The 16,176-nt window shown below is 45.1% G+C and overlaps 1 protein-coding gene across 6 annotated transcripts in view; it reads left to right on the forward strand.

Annotated features, from left to right (window-relative positions):
* LOC117743626 (arginyl-tRNA--protein transferase 1) overlaps nt 1-15,562 on the forward strand; it is a 48,759-nt gene extending 33,197 nt beyond the window's left edge. For all 6 annotated transcript variants that reach the window (XM_034551261.1, XM_034551263.1, XM_034551258.1 and 3 more), the window contains 2 exons: nt 7,177-7,297; nt 14,722-15,562. In XM_034551261.1, coding sequence (XP_034407152.1) covers nt 7,177-7,297; nt 14,722-14,900 — 300 coding nt within the window. In that variant the 3' untranslated portion in view covers nt 14,901-15,562. The remainder of the gene's footprint in view (nt 1-7,176; nt 7,298-14,721) is intronic.
* The last annotated feature ends 614 nt before the right edge of the window (nt 15,563-16,176 follow it).

Below are 16,176 nucleotides of genomic sequence, written 5' to 3' on the forward strand. Positions count from 1 at the left end.
TGTCAGCCACTGTGTGGAAGAGTATGTTGGGAACACGGCCGATGAAAGAATCCAACGCTGGTTTTAGTCAGTTGCTGCTTTGCTAATGTTTTCCTTAATCGGCGTGTGGCTGCAGGCTTTTCTGTCACCTGCTGCATGAGTTTAGTTCTCATCACACCAATTAAACAAATGGCTCCCGGCTCAGGCATGTACACAGGACCTAATTTTCTCAGGACGCACATGAATAGTGACACATACATCTCACTGATTTTAATTTCAGATCAATCAAATCCTAAAACAAAAGTCATCTTTGTGAATGATTGCAGTGTCACTGATGACCTGCAGCGTTTCTATTAATGTAATGAATCTCTCCCTCAAACAGTCCCTGCCTCCTCTCCAGGTACGCAGTTGCAGGTTGTGACACGCTGCAAGGCTCCGAGCCACAGTTCTCAGGACCCTGCATGCCTGTTATTTACACTCAGGGGCCTCATTCAGACAGTATGTTATGTGTACGTGTGTGACCTTGCATTCTGCGTGTCACTTACATGTGGGCAGATTGACAGTGACAGTGAGTGACTTCGAGGCATCCAGAGGTGGGTGTTTCCCACGGAGCCCCTTATCGCTGCGTACCATCCTTTACAGTACGCAACTATTTTTTAACTCGTTTTTTATATGTTTGGTTTGTTCACGAGCGCATTCCTTCCTTCCAGTCCCTTCTTTTCTCGGCATGAACTTTTCGCACCCTTTTGATAGATTCTGATAAATTGTATGGAAAAGGTTCCCGGTGAGCAGCAGTGTTGGTGTGGAACTGTGAGTTTACGCTTCACAGGCCCTGCAGGTCCAGGCACAGTACAGCCACCCTTTCTCCTCTTTTTGTCCCTCTTTTTATTTTTTTGTTTCCGTTCGCCTTTCAGCAACTGTTTAAGAAACCAGCCACCATGCTGGTTTAGGATGAAAGATTGATAGAGAGAGAGTGAGTGTGAGAGAGAGAGAAGGGTTCAGACGGAACAAACTCAACTGATTTCATTCAAAGATAAAAACATGGCATCCAATTTTGTTCATTTTCAGACAATTCTCACATCTGCATGATACAATGCACGATGGCTCTCTTAGAGGTGGTTTGTTACTGTGCTGAGTGCAATGTTTCATGTCGAATCTGATGGGCTCAACTGTTTACTGTAATATATTTTTTTCTTTTTCTGCTTTCTTTTCCTCAGATGAAACAATATTCAGTTGGTTTAAATACATAACTTTTTTCCAGTCACAATAGCTTCCAATAATCCTCAAGTTAGAAAACATGTGCCCATCAAAATAAGATCAAACCCAACAAGGCCCATTTTCACCCTCTCTGTGAAATGAATAAGCTGAAGCATTCCTCTTCCACCTCCCCTCCCCTTGTCTTAAATTGGAGCCTTTCTGACAGAAACGGTTCTGTTTGATTTAGCTCGACAGGAGACCACCAACAGTGCACCTCTCAGCAGAAACATTTGTTAAAGTTTTGATCCTTTCTCTTCTCTTTTAAGCATCATCATCTCTTTTTTTTTTTCTCCCTTATTTTCCAACCATGTGTCCTGCCACAAATGTGTTTTTAACAAATCATTGACAGGCAACAGCAGAGTCTCGAGGCACCCTCTGCTTTGCACCCCCTAGGAGGAGTGCTGACAGGGTGATGGTCTGAGGGGGCAGAGCTCAAGAGGTCAGGTCAGACGATTCAGTCTTACTGTGTGTGTGGAAAGACAAACTTAGGGTGGAGGAGGAGCAGCAAGGGGAAGGTGTGAAGGTTACAAGGGTGAAAATAAGAGTTTGGAGGTGGTGTCATGCTGAGGTGATCCAGAGCCCACTAGCTGCCAGCCTGAGGTGTTTGCTTTGCCATTAACTTCGCCACTATTTATTTTCAAACCTGCTGCAGCTGCGCCGCTTTGTCTGAAACGCCTGGTTTCTTTTTGGCAAGGGAATGCAGGCAGATCTTTTGATAAGCACTACTGCACAGAATGAGCCGGGTCTCATAAATGCAGTCAGACACTTATTCAGAGTGTGGGTGGAGGGTCTCGGAGTTAGAAGTTTGAGGTGGGGTTTTAAGACCGAGATTAGGGGCTGCGGCTCCGACTGCAAGTCAGTAAGCTGTGGTCTGTGTCAGACAGGCGTAACAGCTCGCCTGCCCATAAAGACCAGAGAAGATAAAGAGATAAAAGTCCCCCAGTCTGTGAGCTGATGCCCATAAAAGCGCTGCCATTGGTTCTCAGGGCTCCGTGGAAATGTGATCCTGTAAAAATATTTTCTCCTCATTAACCTGTCATCCGTAGAGCCATGACGCATAGCCAGGCCAGGGCAGTGCTGGGACAGAATGGGGCGGGTGCAGGGGATTGTGCGGGTTGTCTAGGGGCCCGAGGGTGCTTTATTTGAAGGTCGCCCTGTGGTAATGTGTTGAGCAGGGTGAAAAGGCCTTGGTGGGCCCGGAGTGTTTGAACGGCAACAGTTAGCGTAAATCTCCCCAAACTGAGACACACACACACACACACACACAAATGTATGTGTACACTTTGTCATGGACTGTGGTGAAAGTGGGTCCCTGTGGTCTATTCTCAGACACGGGTTGTTTGGACATGTCTTTCACTGGTGCTGTCCCTCTGTCCAGCCTGCTTCGGTGTTATTTGTCTAGCTGCATGTGTGTTTGTGTGAGCTGCGCTGTTTACGCGTGTCCATCAGCAGCAAGAGGCCCCCCTGCCATGCCCCCCTCGTCTGGGCAGCTCGTGTGCGTTTTCTTATTGCGACAGAAGAGGTGTATTGTGAGAGCTGTATGTTTGAGAGAGTGTATGGACCTCGGTATCGGGGCTCTGCTGCTTGTTTCTGCTGAGTGCTTGACAAATGTTTAATCCTGAACCTAATATCCCACTCACTATTGTGTACAACCTCCTATAATATAAATCAGGCAGATCTTTGTATTGTGTTATTTTGGGATATCTTTTGCCCGGAGCAAACAGAGCAAGGTCTACCATTGGTGACTCATCTATTTTGCGACCAGCCTGACATCACACTCTTGGAGCCACTCTGTCTCGTATACTGAAGTAGGTGTTCAGTTGACCAGCAGATTACTGTATAACGTAATGCTCTTTTCTGTGGAGATTTGAGCCGTTCTGATACTGTTGACGTGTGTGTGTGTGTGTGTGTGTGTGTGTGTGTGTGTGTGCGCCACACAAGGGACACCTCAGCTCGGGTAGGGTGGGTGGAAACCAAACTGGAGATGTGAGCAGGAAATCAGCAGCAGATGTAAGGCAGATGGAGGCAGGGGAACCCTCTTGCTAGGACACCAAGTCCTACCCCCTCTGGTCTTTCTTCCACCGAGCCTGATAGAGGATCACTTTGAACCATGCCACTGCTGTGCAACTGCAAAGCAATGAATGATCTCACCCCCGACAAGTCTCCCTCCAATGCACGAGGTGTCAACACATTGATGCACTTTATGATATCGGGACTGATGAGTTAACAAGGCAATCAAGATTGTCTTAGTTAGGTGTAAGCGAAAAAACTTGTTTATTTTGAAAGAATTTAGATGAGAATTTGTGTTTTTACCCGTCCACCAACCTGGAGATGTGAAAGAGACTTGTGGCTGATGGTCTCTCACTTGATGAAAGCTGCCTCAACTCTACACATTACAAACTCATAGTCAGGCAAGGTGGACGAAAAGAAGCAGAAGGCAAAAAGCGGTGTCGGATTTCACAAGGATTCCTTGCTGCAGCAAGGCCCTCCATTCATGTGTCTGATTAATTGCTTTTCATATAAATCATAGGTACGGGCCTGGGGGCATCCCTCCCTATCTTGAGGTGTGTGAGAAAACAAGACAGGAATTGTGGGGAGAGGGGGGGGGGGGGGGTAGAGGAGAAGGGTGCACAATGAACAAGAGGAACAAGGTGACAGCTATGCGTTTGAGCGGTTGAGTTGGTAATAAAGTTCTCTGACAGCAGGGCCTCTGCTATCTGTACGCATGTGTGTAAAGTCTGTGTGGCCTGAAAAGAATGAGTGATGCCGTATCTCACAGAGGGAGCTCGGCGTGACAATGGATCCGCAAAGTATTGTGTAAGTGCATGTCGAGCCCTGGTGAAGATATGTGTTTATTTACTTTTGATGAATGAGGTTGTGCAATTGTTTACTCTGGGGGCGGCTTGTTATTCAAATGAAGTTGAGTAATTTCCCCCGCCCGTCTCGTTAAAGTTCAGTTCAATGGGAGACCTGCACTGTAGGAGATTGCCTCCCCGGTGAACATTAATTACCAAACACGCTGCAAAACAATAGATCTGAATGACTGAGTGCGTTTTCGGACTTGTAAGTGTTCGGCGTCCGTATTTATTTATTTTTCTTACGTGGCGGCGCTTGAATGCAGCTCTTTATTTTTCTAAACCGTCTGTTTTCTCTCTCCTCACCATCTGTCTACGTAGCTCTCACCCCACATCAGTCTCTTTCCAAGCCCTCCCTCTACATCCCAGTTCTCCCAGCATCCTCTCTAAGACTGCTCAGTCCTGGTCTCAGTGACGTTAAATACCCATCTGCACCTAATTCTTCTCTCGTCCCCTTCCAATCTTCCTCTCGTTTCTCAGCAGCCAAGTCCATCCCGCTGCAGTTTATACATGTTTCCTTCTCTCTCCAATTTCTTTCATCTCCCCTCCCCATCTCCTTTTCCATCTCTCTAAACGAGCATGTCAGGGGTTGTCCGTCATCGGCATCACCTCTATATCCGTCTGAACATGCGAGCACGGAAAGGAGGAAAAGGATGGAGGGATGGTGACTGATGGTTCGTGAGGGAGGGGTTTGAGCATTTAGAAAGGGAGGAACTTCACTGGAGAGAGGAGGACCAAACCAAAGAGATATTCTTCGTCTGGGAAACCCTCAAACTGTTGATCTGCCGTGTAGCTAACTCAATTGAGTAAACACATATGTACACACACACACACACCATCACTTCCTGTGGCCTTTTCACAACACTCACTGAGCTAACAGCCACTCAGGAACACATATTTGTCGGGATAGGCCATTTCACATCAGTCTTTTCTCTCAGGGATTTAAGTTTCAGGAAACCATTACTGCATCTTCTGAGTTCTAAGTTGTAAGTTATTGTTAGATGAAGTGATGGACGTTGTGAGCGAGCCGACGCTGAAGCAGAAAACACTGGGCTGAAGAGGAGCCGAGGGAAGCTGCAGGGGTAGCTGTGAATTACGGGGCCTTCAAGCCCGCCTGGGAAAGGAAGGAAATAAGAGGGGAAAATAAAGAAAGTCAGTGGTAAGCTCAGTCTTCACTTTCGGTCCAATAAAGAAGAGAAGCTGACCGACGGGTTGTGGCAAACCAAGCTTTGTATTTTCTCTCCCTCCTCTGTCCAGACCACTAATAGCTGTGTCCTCTCTCTGGCCTTCTCTGCGGCCTTTCTTCTGATCAGGGGGAATATTGACTTTCGTGTTTCTCTCTTTCTTGTTTGTCAGAGAGTGGATATATAGATAGACTGGTAATATCATTTTCGACTTTCTTAAGAGAGGCCTTAAGAAACCAGGAATCCACTTTTATATCTGTGTGCATATGCACCGAAATAAAGTGCAACACCAAAACGCACCCGCTTTTCTTCATGGAACAATGGCATTCCCAAAGGTTTGTCCTCTCTTGTTTTCATTCTTCCCCTATCGCTCTTTCTCCCGAAAGGCTAGCTACTCCGTTCGCACCTCTGTTCCTGCTCTCCGTTTCTCTCTGTGTGTGTGTGTGTGTGTGTGTGTGTGTGTGTGTGTGTGTGTGTGTGTGTGTGTGTGTGTCCCACTGTGGCGTTGAAGGAGCCTATAGAGGTGTGGCAAAGTGTGCGAGTGTCAAGCTGACTGCGCTGACAGTTGTAGAAGGCTGTAGGTTGTTGGGACATGGAGAGCATCCGATCAATGTGTGTGTCCAGCGCGCCTACAGATGCATAGCATTCCACCGGCATCCATCTGTTAGCAGAGGCACTTAAAGCGCGTTAGTGACTTTTGCTTCTGTCTGAATTGCCATCCCCCCCCATCTCACATCAGTTTTTGGCCTGTATGGTTTTATAAATTCCTGAATAGATTTGAGCGGTTCTCCCGCACCCCCATCACTTAATTAATGCACGTAGCAAAAAGATGGCGGAAGATGAGGAGGGAAAAGGTCTGACTGAGTGAATCCTTCAAACTCTACTGTTTTCCCATTTCTCAGTGCTGTAAAGTGCTGCAGTTCATTCTCATGGCATCCTATCCTGCGTGTGAAAACAGGCAGCATATTTTCCATAAAGGCCCACTGACGGATGGGTCGTGGTCAGAGCGCCAGGGATGGTATTTCCTTTGTCTTGCTTCTTTTTTTTCTTCTTTTTTTTTTGACCTGCACTTTTTGACCCCAGTTGTGTATAAAACAGTAACATTCACAGTTCATGACATTTTGGAGTCTTCACCCTCGAGTTTAATGTCTCTAGAACAAATAAATATTATTGTGGCCACTGAGATGGTGCAGAGGGGCTTGTTGCAGGCGCCTGCCTGTATACAGAGCTATCTCAGACGTTTGTGTTTGTTTGGTGGCATGTGATAGAACACAGGTCTGATAATGGAGTCTCAACCTCTCCACTCTTTTTTTTCTTTCTTTTTTCTCTCTGTACCCTGCAGCTGTTTTTGTTCAGCTTGGTTTACTTTCCTTCCAAAGCGTTAGGTCAAATACAGACTTGTACCCGTTTCACAAGCACACACGCTGGTGTGTTTACATTTCCTGCTCCGCCTCACAGACAACATAACACTCCTGACACAGAGACTCAAACAGAGCAGAGCTTGATCCAGGTCTCACCCTGATTCTGACCCTGAGGTCAGTTTACAACTTGTCAAACCTTTAACCCTCAAAGGTTACAAGCGTAGTGTGGAATGGCTGTCCTCGACCAAAGAAATTCATTCAGTCATTCAGCATGAATAAAGCCATAAAAATCGACTAATTGTTGTTTTCAATATTGATTTTTATCTATTTTGTGTCTTAATTAATTAGCTATAACATGTCTATGAAAATAGTGAACAATGCTCAAAAAAGTTTATATTTTCTCCCGTACAAAACCATTAAATAACTAATCTATTTTCACATTGTAGACATTTTGCGTTGATTGACTAAACAATAATACATCTTCTTTGCAGGAAGCCTAACCCTCTTTCACCCTCTCCCTGTCCCTTGTTGTACCCCCAGGGGCAGTACCGGCCTTCAGACCTGCTGTGCCCAGAAACCTATGCCTGGGTACAGATAGAGCAATGCCTACTGCAGTTGGAGAACTCCCGATATGCTCGATTCAACCAGGATCCTGATGCAGGTACGACCATCATCCATTTAATGTCTGAAACTTACTGACCTGACACCTTAGAATCCTCCAGTTGTGTTGACGTCTGATCCCGTTTCACTGCGATGCTTTATTTAAACCTGCGGGCTTGCTCCGAGGATGCGTGCAGTCACTGAGAAATAGTAAACGGAGGGCCGGCAGAGTCCTCTCTCACTGTGACCCTTCAGCATGGTCAGAGCAAAGCCAGCGCTTTGTTTATGGAAGGACCATGTTGCCATTAGAGGAATGGGGATATTTTCAAAAATAAACCACATGCAGAAGGTAGACTGGCAGACGGCCATCAAAGGACTGGCGAGCTGTGAGATGGGGGCCAGGGAGTGCTTTGAATGGAGTGAGTTTTAGTGGAGAGTTTTGAATGATTTTTTGTTTGCATGCATAGCTATAGAGACTGGTGCATTGTCTATCTCCTTATTTCTTTAATCGGTCTCTGCGGTATTGATTCTGCATTTGTGTTGCTCTTGGTGGTTTTCAGTCAATGAATTCCTGCAGCTCACAGAAAAACTGAATGGAAATTGTTTGCGTCTGAAGACTCTGCTTGCGGAGCAGAAGGACTCCCTCCTCGTGTAGGCTGACATGGTTCAGCCTCAGAATTAATACGTTAAATAAGGTGCGCTGTGATAAGAGATGACTGGAGGTTGTTGAATAAGGGGATTTAAACATATGCACATGCATAACATGGATATTGCAAGTGTTTGTAACCTGAGTGGTTGAATGTGCAGGGGCCAGCCACCTCCTGTTTACTCTTTACCATGAATCTGCATCATCAAAACAGGCACCGATCAGGAAAGAGCCACTGATGGACAGTAAGAGGAGATGTCAAGTAGACTAGGATTGATGGATGAAGGATAAGAGATGGAGTAATAGAATAATAGATGGAAAGAGAGAGTGGGGAGGCGTGATGAAAAGGATTTTATTGAGATTCGAAGTGAAAGGGAGGGAGGCCGGTGGTTGTGTGCTGGCACTAGAAGAGAGAGAAGTACAATAAAATGAGAGACAGATTGACAGGAGGGTGGAGGAGGAAAGAAGGATAAGGGATTCTGGGGGAAGGCGGCTCAAGGGTTTGTTGTTGTGAGGTCATACCTGGACTCATGCCATGCAGACATACAAAGACAACACAAATGATGAACTTCAAAGAAAAAAAGCACTCTGTGGCACTGATTAGGAGGCAACCTCCGGTTCTGAAAAGTGAAGCCAATGCTGAAGTGCCTTTTTAACTTGCATTCTCTCTACTAGCCAGCAGGGGCAACTCCTCTGGTTTCTAAAATAATTTTAATTGTATGGAAGTCTATGAGAAAATAACATTGTAAACATGAGTTTATGGTCTCAATCGCTAGTTTCAAGTCTTCTTCAAAACAACACAATGCTCATTTTGTAAGTTAGGGTCCCATCTATTGTAAAATAGATGATAAACCACCTTTATGCTTTAGGGTGGGCTACCCCGGAGATGTCCGGTCTTGGAGTTGTCCGTGTTGTAGTCTCACATCTTTAAGCCTTTCACAGTGTGTTTTCAGTTCGTGAAAGGTAATTGCAATGGGTTTGGTCATTTAAAAATTAAGAACTCAAGCAAAATGGCATTCCACAAACCAATGGGTGATGTTACTGTGACTACATCCGCTTTTCACATACAGTCTGTAGCAGAAATAAAATGTTAACACCTGTCTCAAGGAAATAAGGATTCTACATTTGATTTCATGGCTAGCTTTTCTTGTTGACTCAAGTGGTGGTGAAAGCACCACACCCAGGAAAGAAAATGTAAAAGACCATTAGGAGGCTGGTTATTTACCACGTTGCCATGAACAGTTTAGCCAGTGGTAGGTCTGACATGTTCTTGTCAGTCATACCACTAATCCCTGAGGGGGCACAAATGACTGAGGTCCAGGTGGTGGTTTCAGTTAGCCCTTTTCACTGCGTGGACTGATGATCTTGGACGAGTCTGGACATTAGTTAAGGCCCGGCTTTACCGAAAGCAGTCTCATTAAATTTCCGTGCTGGCTGTCTTGATGTTTAGCTCTCAGGTTTGTTGCCAAGCTGCGTGGTGCCGGACTGTATAGTGCTTGTTGTGGAGGGTTCTGTCTCTTCCAGAAAGACGCCCAGTGGTCAGTGTCATCGTCAGGTTGGCAGCACGGCACACAGTCCTAACTGGCAGTATATCAATGTGTGGCTTCACACACAATCTGTTTTTAAGTCCTGGGAAAGTCCTGACTACGTGTCATTTCGGAATCTCCTTTAACTTTTATTGACCTTTTTCAAGAGGCAGAAAAACGTGTCCATGCATTTATCTTCAGCAGGATAGACTATTGTAACGTGTCTTCACAGGTCTTAGTAAAATAATGAATCAGACAGCTGCACCTAGTCAAAAAGGCTGCTGCCAGAGACCTCACGGACACAAAGCAAGAGGAGCACATTTCTTTGAATCACTGTGCTGACTTTCTGTGTGTCAAAAGATAGATGCAAAATCCTCTTCCCCCTTCATTAAGCACTAAATGGAAGCACCCGGGCCCCTCAGGTCATGTGGGACAGGTTTACTGATGGGAACTTGGGTCAAAACTAAGGGAGGTGAAGCAGCTTCTCGTTTCTATGCTCCCCAGCTGTGGAACAAGCCAACAGCGTACCTGAGGTCTGCTGAAACTGCCAGCTACTTCTAAATCAGGACTCAAAACCCAATTGTTTACTGCGACTTTCCAATAAATTAGGTAAATAACTTGTAATTTATCTTCAAATATGTATTAGCTTGCTTTTATTGCTTTAAAAAAAAAATTCTCTCTAATCTGTAGCTATTTATTTGCAATGTTTTGCTTTGCTCATCTTTATTGTTTTTTTAAATGCAATTTTACTTAAAGTCTCATGATTAGTATATTTAATTTATTTCTAAGCCCACTTAAAGCACTTTGAATTGCTTTGGATCTGAATAAATATATAGAGATACATTTTTTTTTGAGCTCCGTGCTCAACTCAACTTTTTTTTTTTTATACTCAAACATCTCCGCGTCTTATTGGGTGGCGTAATAATCGCGCGACACAACGAATCGATAATGCCATTCGTTGCCAACTATTTTAATAATCGATTTTTATCGATGTTATCGATTCGTTGTTGCAGCCCTAGTTGTGATAATGATATTTTGTACCTTTTTTGCTCACTGTGTTTTCATGAAATTCGAGTGTTACATTTATTTAATGTTTCTTTCTGTTGACTTACAATAAACGTTCAACAGATGAATTTTTGTGTAATTTATCTCAACCACATTCAGACTCCTGAAATGTGTATCCATAACCCTATTGACAGAGTTAAGCTAAGTTTCTTATGCATAAAATAAATGTGCTACTGTGAGATACAGTATGTTACAAAGCTCGCTAGAGATTAGGGGTAGGATTGTAGGAATACACATATTTTCAAACAATTCCTACAAGTCAGAGCGTGTTTGACGCCGATCAAAAGACACTCTTTGAGATGCTCAGAAGTAACTCCTCCTCCTTGAAGTCTACGAGTAGTTGGTTGAATGCATGTTACTTGTCTTTTTGTTGAGCCCAAAATAACAATTACACTTACAGTACATTCTCCAGTCATGTCTGTACACAGACTGATAATACAACTTGGAGAACACTTGAAAGTGAGAACCGGAGATTGTGAACCCGGGTGACCAGGTCATAGAGCTGCAGTCTTAATTAGGTGTGTAAAGACGGCTTATCCAAAGTTTACACTACTCTGTCCAGAGCAGGCTCACATTGATTACATGCCTGTTGCGGACACACCGAGGGCCCCGAGGGCTCCAGCAAATGTACATACAGTATTTACACACACACACATTCTACATAGCACATTTGTGTTATCTCTCGCACACTCATAATCTAGTGTTTGCTTGAGGGAGAAAGAAGTTGGGGCATTGCCCGCTCGGCAGGATAAACACTTGAAAAAATGTGTGACAAGTCGTCACCCCCTTGAGTGCGTCCAGCAGGCGCCAAGCCAGACACACACAATTACATACTGCAATACACAAACTCGAAACAAACTTGAAAAATATCTTACCTGTTCAAATGGAATATTGGTCTCTCATACAAACTCACACACACATTCACTTCTCATCAAGCTGATGGCATTCGAGGTCTATAGCCTTCAGCCATGCAAAGTGAGGCCAAAACAATACGTACCACCCACTTATCCCCTGCACCTTCTTCACCATGTTTCTAGCTTTTACAGTTTACACTTTCATATCTGGTCTCCCTGTCAGAGCCACTTTGCTCTGCTCTTCAGAAGGCTTTCTGCTACTTTGCCCGACTTGTGCTAATGTTCCCGCTCAGAGTGGAGGGGAGACGGATACCACTCCTCCCTCAGTTTCTTGGCCATGCGGAAGGTAGTTTATTTAATTTTTTAAATGTCCAGATCTGCTACACTTTTACTGCTGCGGAAGAACATGTCCCTCATTTTAACAATAATGATAATAATATCCTTTAAAATCCAGGGGAATTCTCTGGCTGCTTTCTTCTTGAGGTCAAAATTCCTGGTCGGCTCCAGAGATTCAGGGTCAGCTGGACGGATGCGCGCTAACACAGGGGCTTGAACCCCGGTCTTATGGTCAAAGTGCATTCGTTTTAGTCACTCTACGACACCACCATTTTGGCCTTTTTCTTTTCAAAAGTCAGCCCTGTTTTTGATTTGCTACATTGGGTCATAGGAAGTGGTCATAACCCGGTGGCCTGCCTTTGACCGGAGTCCGGTGTTAAGCGAGTGTTCTGAGCGTTGGAGATGGATGGGAAGAGAGAGGGGAGCGTGGCGAGGTGTCAAGGCCCCGAGCCGCCACTCTGACCCTCTCGCTCCCTCACCGACCCTCACCACTCCTCTTCCCCCCGACCCTTGAACCCCCAACCCCGAAGAGCCGTGACCTCAGAGAGACGTGTCACTGAACGTCCGGTGGGCCTGGCGGGAACGGGGTCTGGAGCGACTCAAAATGAGATGATGGGGGTAGTAGGTACTGGTGGAGGACGGAGTGAGTGAAGAAGCAGTGAAAGATGTTTATGTGACTAGCGGATGTTTGGATTGCCTTGAGTAAGACAGAAAGAGAGAGAGGCCATGCTCTGTATTTCTGTTGAGGTTAACAGACCGTCTTAAAGCTGCTCTCTGTTTCGTAATCTGTAATAAGTCTTCTGCTTTATATCTTCACAAGGGGACAGTGGAGCTTTAGAGCAGTGTCGCATTTAAGCAAACAAAAAGGTCGTTACTGTTGTGCAAGTTGGCACTGATGAAGAAAATGAGGAGGCACATCACATCTTCCATTCATACATTGTCATATTCATGTAATGTGTTTATGTAACTTTGTAAATGCTGTTCATTCTGTACACATGACATCTATTGCTTCTGTCCATCCGGGGAGAGGGATCCTCCTCTGTTGCTCTCCTGAAGGTTTCTTCCCTTTTTTCCCTGTGAAAGGTTATTTTTGGGGAGTTTTTCCTGATCCGATGTGAGGTCCTGGGACAGGGATGTCGTATGTGTACAGATTGTAAAGCCCTCTGAGGCAAATTTGTAATTTGTGATATTGGGCTATACAAAATAAACTGAATTGAAAATCTTAGAGGGTTATTTAGGAAGCATCAAACATTTAAATACTCTGACTTTCATCCCATCAGGAACTCATAAATTCTTCATGGGCCATAATTACGGTCATGTGGAAGTTACACAACATGTCCCGTCCCGTCCCACCCCCAGACTTATCATAATGCTGATTTTCTGAGTTTAAAACTTTATATCAAGCATTCCTCAATTATTTGACTCAGCAGTTTTTCAAGAAGGGGAAAGACACCGTGGTTAGGGCATTACTGAGCAGGGAAATGAGGCTAATAAATAAAATATGAATCCACAGGGAACTTTGAGTAAAAAAGATAGTTGGAATATGAACGTGTCTTTGGAGATTGGGGGGGGAGCTAAGGAGCCTCTGGGCTTTGTGTTTATACTGAGCTCTCTTCTTCCCTTCCTGCTTTTCAGGTAGCGTCTGTGCTGCAGTTCACTTACTGTCTACCTACCTACACACTTGGCTATTTGAATTCTCTCATTTGTGAGATTGCAAGTGCATTTTGTCTGCAGCGAAGTCGGTTGACTCTTTTTCTTTTAAACAAGTTTCCGATCACACCGAGGCCACGAATAGTCACGCTTCAGCCCACATGCTTCCGAGTGCTTTGTACTCTGGGGATCCCTTTCAACATCTTGCACAAGAGAAAATACTTGTTGGCATTACATCACAGTTTAGCAGCACTTCTCTCTGTTGTCCTGTTTTCCCAGTTTATTGGGTGATTAGGTTGGCTTTAGCAAACCTGTGGCGAATATCTTCGGAATTAGGCAGAACTATGTGCACTCGGCTCACTTGCAACACCTGGGTGCTCAGCTGTGAGCCACATGGGCGTCGTCATGGGGAGCGGCAGTGGCGGGTGGGAGGTCCTGAGCTCTATTAATACCAAATCTAACTCGCTCCTGTTCACTGATGTGTCACCATGGGCCTGGCAAACTAGTCCACTCCACTCCATAGCCTTTATTTTCATCTGCTTCCTCTTAGCTAGGCCAGACCCAGGATTGCTCCAGACAGGACAGACTAGTTGAATGAAGCACTGTCGAGTTTGTAAAGGGGGGGGAACCCGTCAGAAGGCACGGTATGAAATAAAAATTGGTGAATTGATGAATGGGGGAGATGGAAGCATTTTAAGAGCCAATTAGAGGGACTAGAGCAGGGATGTCCGACTGGGATGAGATACTTATTGCACGTCCAGTGAATGCAAACTAAGGACTCCTCAATTCCGAATGGAGCGGAAGACGATTAGAGCTCGCGGTGGGTTTGAGACCCACTTGCATTGACACATTATTTCCGGGTTCGCTTGGCTCAGTTGAAACGGCCTGCTGTGCTGACCCCTGCATGTCCACTTGGCACCGGCCGTGGGCAGCTTGGCTCAACCTCGCACTCTTGGAGGCAGCTGTTTTAGTGTCAGAGGGTCATCTGGTTTTTACCCCTTTTTGTTCATTTTCTTTTTTCTTCCGACTTTCCAGAGGACCATTTGTAGCTGCTGAACATGCACACTGGAGAGATTAGCAGTGTTTTCACTGGTCTGATGGGAGCTGGCAGTGTACGACACGGGACCTAATGAAATGCCGAGCAGGCTAGTCAGTCGGCCTTGTAAACAAGGCCGACTGACTAGCCTGCTCACGCACCACCGTGACTCCAGGTTTAGGGCAAATGGGGAATTAGAGCTATAGGGGGCGAGGGGATGCTCTGCTCCTCCAACGGCTTCTCGGAACAATGGCTTATCCTTGCCAAGACACTCAGAGGTTAACTCATGAGAAGGAGGGGAAATAAGGCCAGTGTTAATCATGCCTAATGTGTCTACACTGCTCCTCATTATGTCCTCTCGTTTGTGTCCAGGAGACCCTCGGGTGCTGAAGGATGTGGGCAGAGCCTTGGTGCTATACAGACGGGCCGTGATGCCGTACGCAGCTTACTCCCGCAAACGCAAAGGCTCCAGCGACGAGACGGAGGTGCAGCAGTACGCTGACCTGGTGGGCCAGGACAGTGCCGAGAGGATATTGCTCTACCGCGCCTAAAAACACAGACGGCGTCACACCACTGCACCTTTTTATTATGTAACGTCTGTCTGTCTCCGTTCCTGTACGTTTGTGCGTCTCTTCGCTGTCTGTGAAAGTGCTCTCTGCTGCCGCTCCCAGTAGTCCCTGCAAAGGCTGGATTAACGCAGTAGCCAACCACTATGTATGTATCCATTCACCCATTGGCCTCGTTCATCAGTTATGTCTCCTTCAACATTTATTTTCATTTTATTCATCAATTAATCCTGCAGCATCTATTCTCAGTTTAGTTTGTCTGCATCCTTTTTGTTTTGATTTGTCTCCCTTCAGAGACCGGCCCCTTGAATGTAATTAATTGCTTTTATTTTATTTTCAACCTCAATTCTTAAGTAGCTGGGGTTCCTTGTGATGATCCACACAGGTGACAGCTCTCCTCTGAACTGACACAGGTGCACGTTGTCCTTTGAATGTTAGTTATTTTGGTTGTCAATTGCTTCCATTAAATCTCCAACCTTAATTACGCCACAACATTAATTTTCTTTTTTTCCTTTTCTTATCACTGGGTTTATTAATAGCAACACACTTACTGTTGTTAATGTTATATTTATATCTTTATTTGATTTTCTTTTAATATTGACACTGTTCTGTTTATGTAAGCCAAATAAATGGGTTGTATATTCCTTGCTTGGATTTTGTGGCTTTCCTTTGCATGCTAATTATTCAACACAACCCTGAATCCACCGGCAGTGGGAATTTGGGAACAATAATGCATTAAGAGTCCTATAGCTGGCACAATCTGCGTACATACTATCGTACGTGTACACGTAGAGATACATGCTCAACTTGAGACTTGTTGAATTGGGCCAACAGGTGTTCGATATTTGAGCCGGCAGAACGCAGAACACAAGCGCCTACTGCCTCCCGCCCTCAAGCCGAGTGTCAACAGCAGCTCATCTCTCAGCCAGAAGGGCTCGGCTTTTTATTGAACATATTTCTTCATATTCATCAGATACCCTGCTGAGTGTGTTGGCTCCAAACAAAAACCTCTATATGTGTAAATGCTGTTTCCACAACCCTTTGTGGGGTTTACACTATAATAGTATTTTCTTCTTTCCTTGTTTGTGCCACATTTCTTCAAATTTGGCACAAACATCCTCCTGGACTCACGGGTTAACTTGTGGTCAAAGGTCGTTGTGAGCAATAACTCACACCCATGTCTGATAAGATAAATTGAGTGATTATTTGTTTTGGACAGACATGGACATAAATTGCAACTTGACTGGTTGGTGGAGGCATA

The sequence above is a fragment of the Cyclopterus lumpus genome, chromosome 15, assembly GCF_009769545.1.
Source record: "Cyclopterus lumpus isolate fCycLum1 chromosome 15, fCycLum1.pri, whole genome shotgun sequence".
NCBI classification, from domain to species: Eukaryota; Metazoa; Chordata; class Actinopteri; order Perciformes; family Cyclopteridae; genus Cyclopterus; species Cyclopterus lumpus.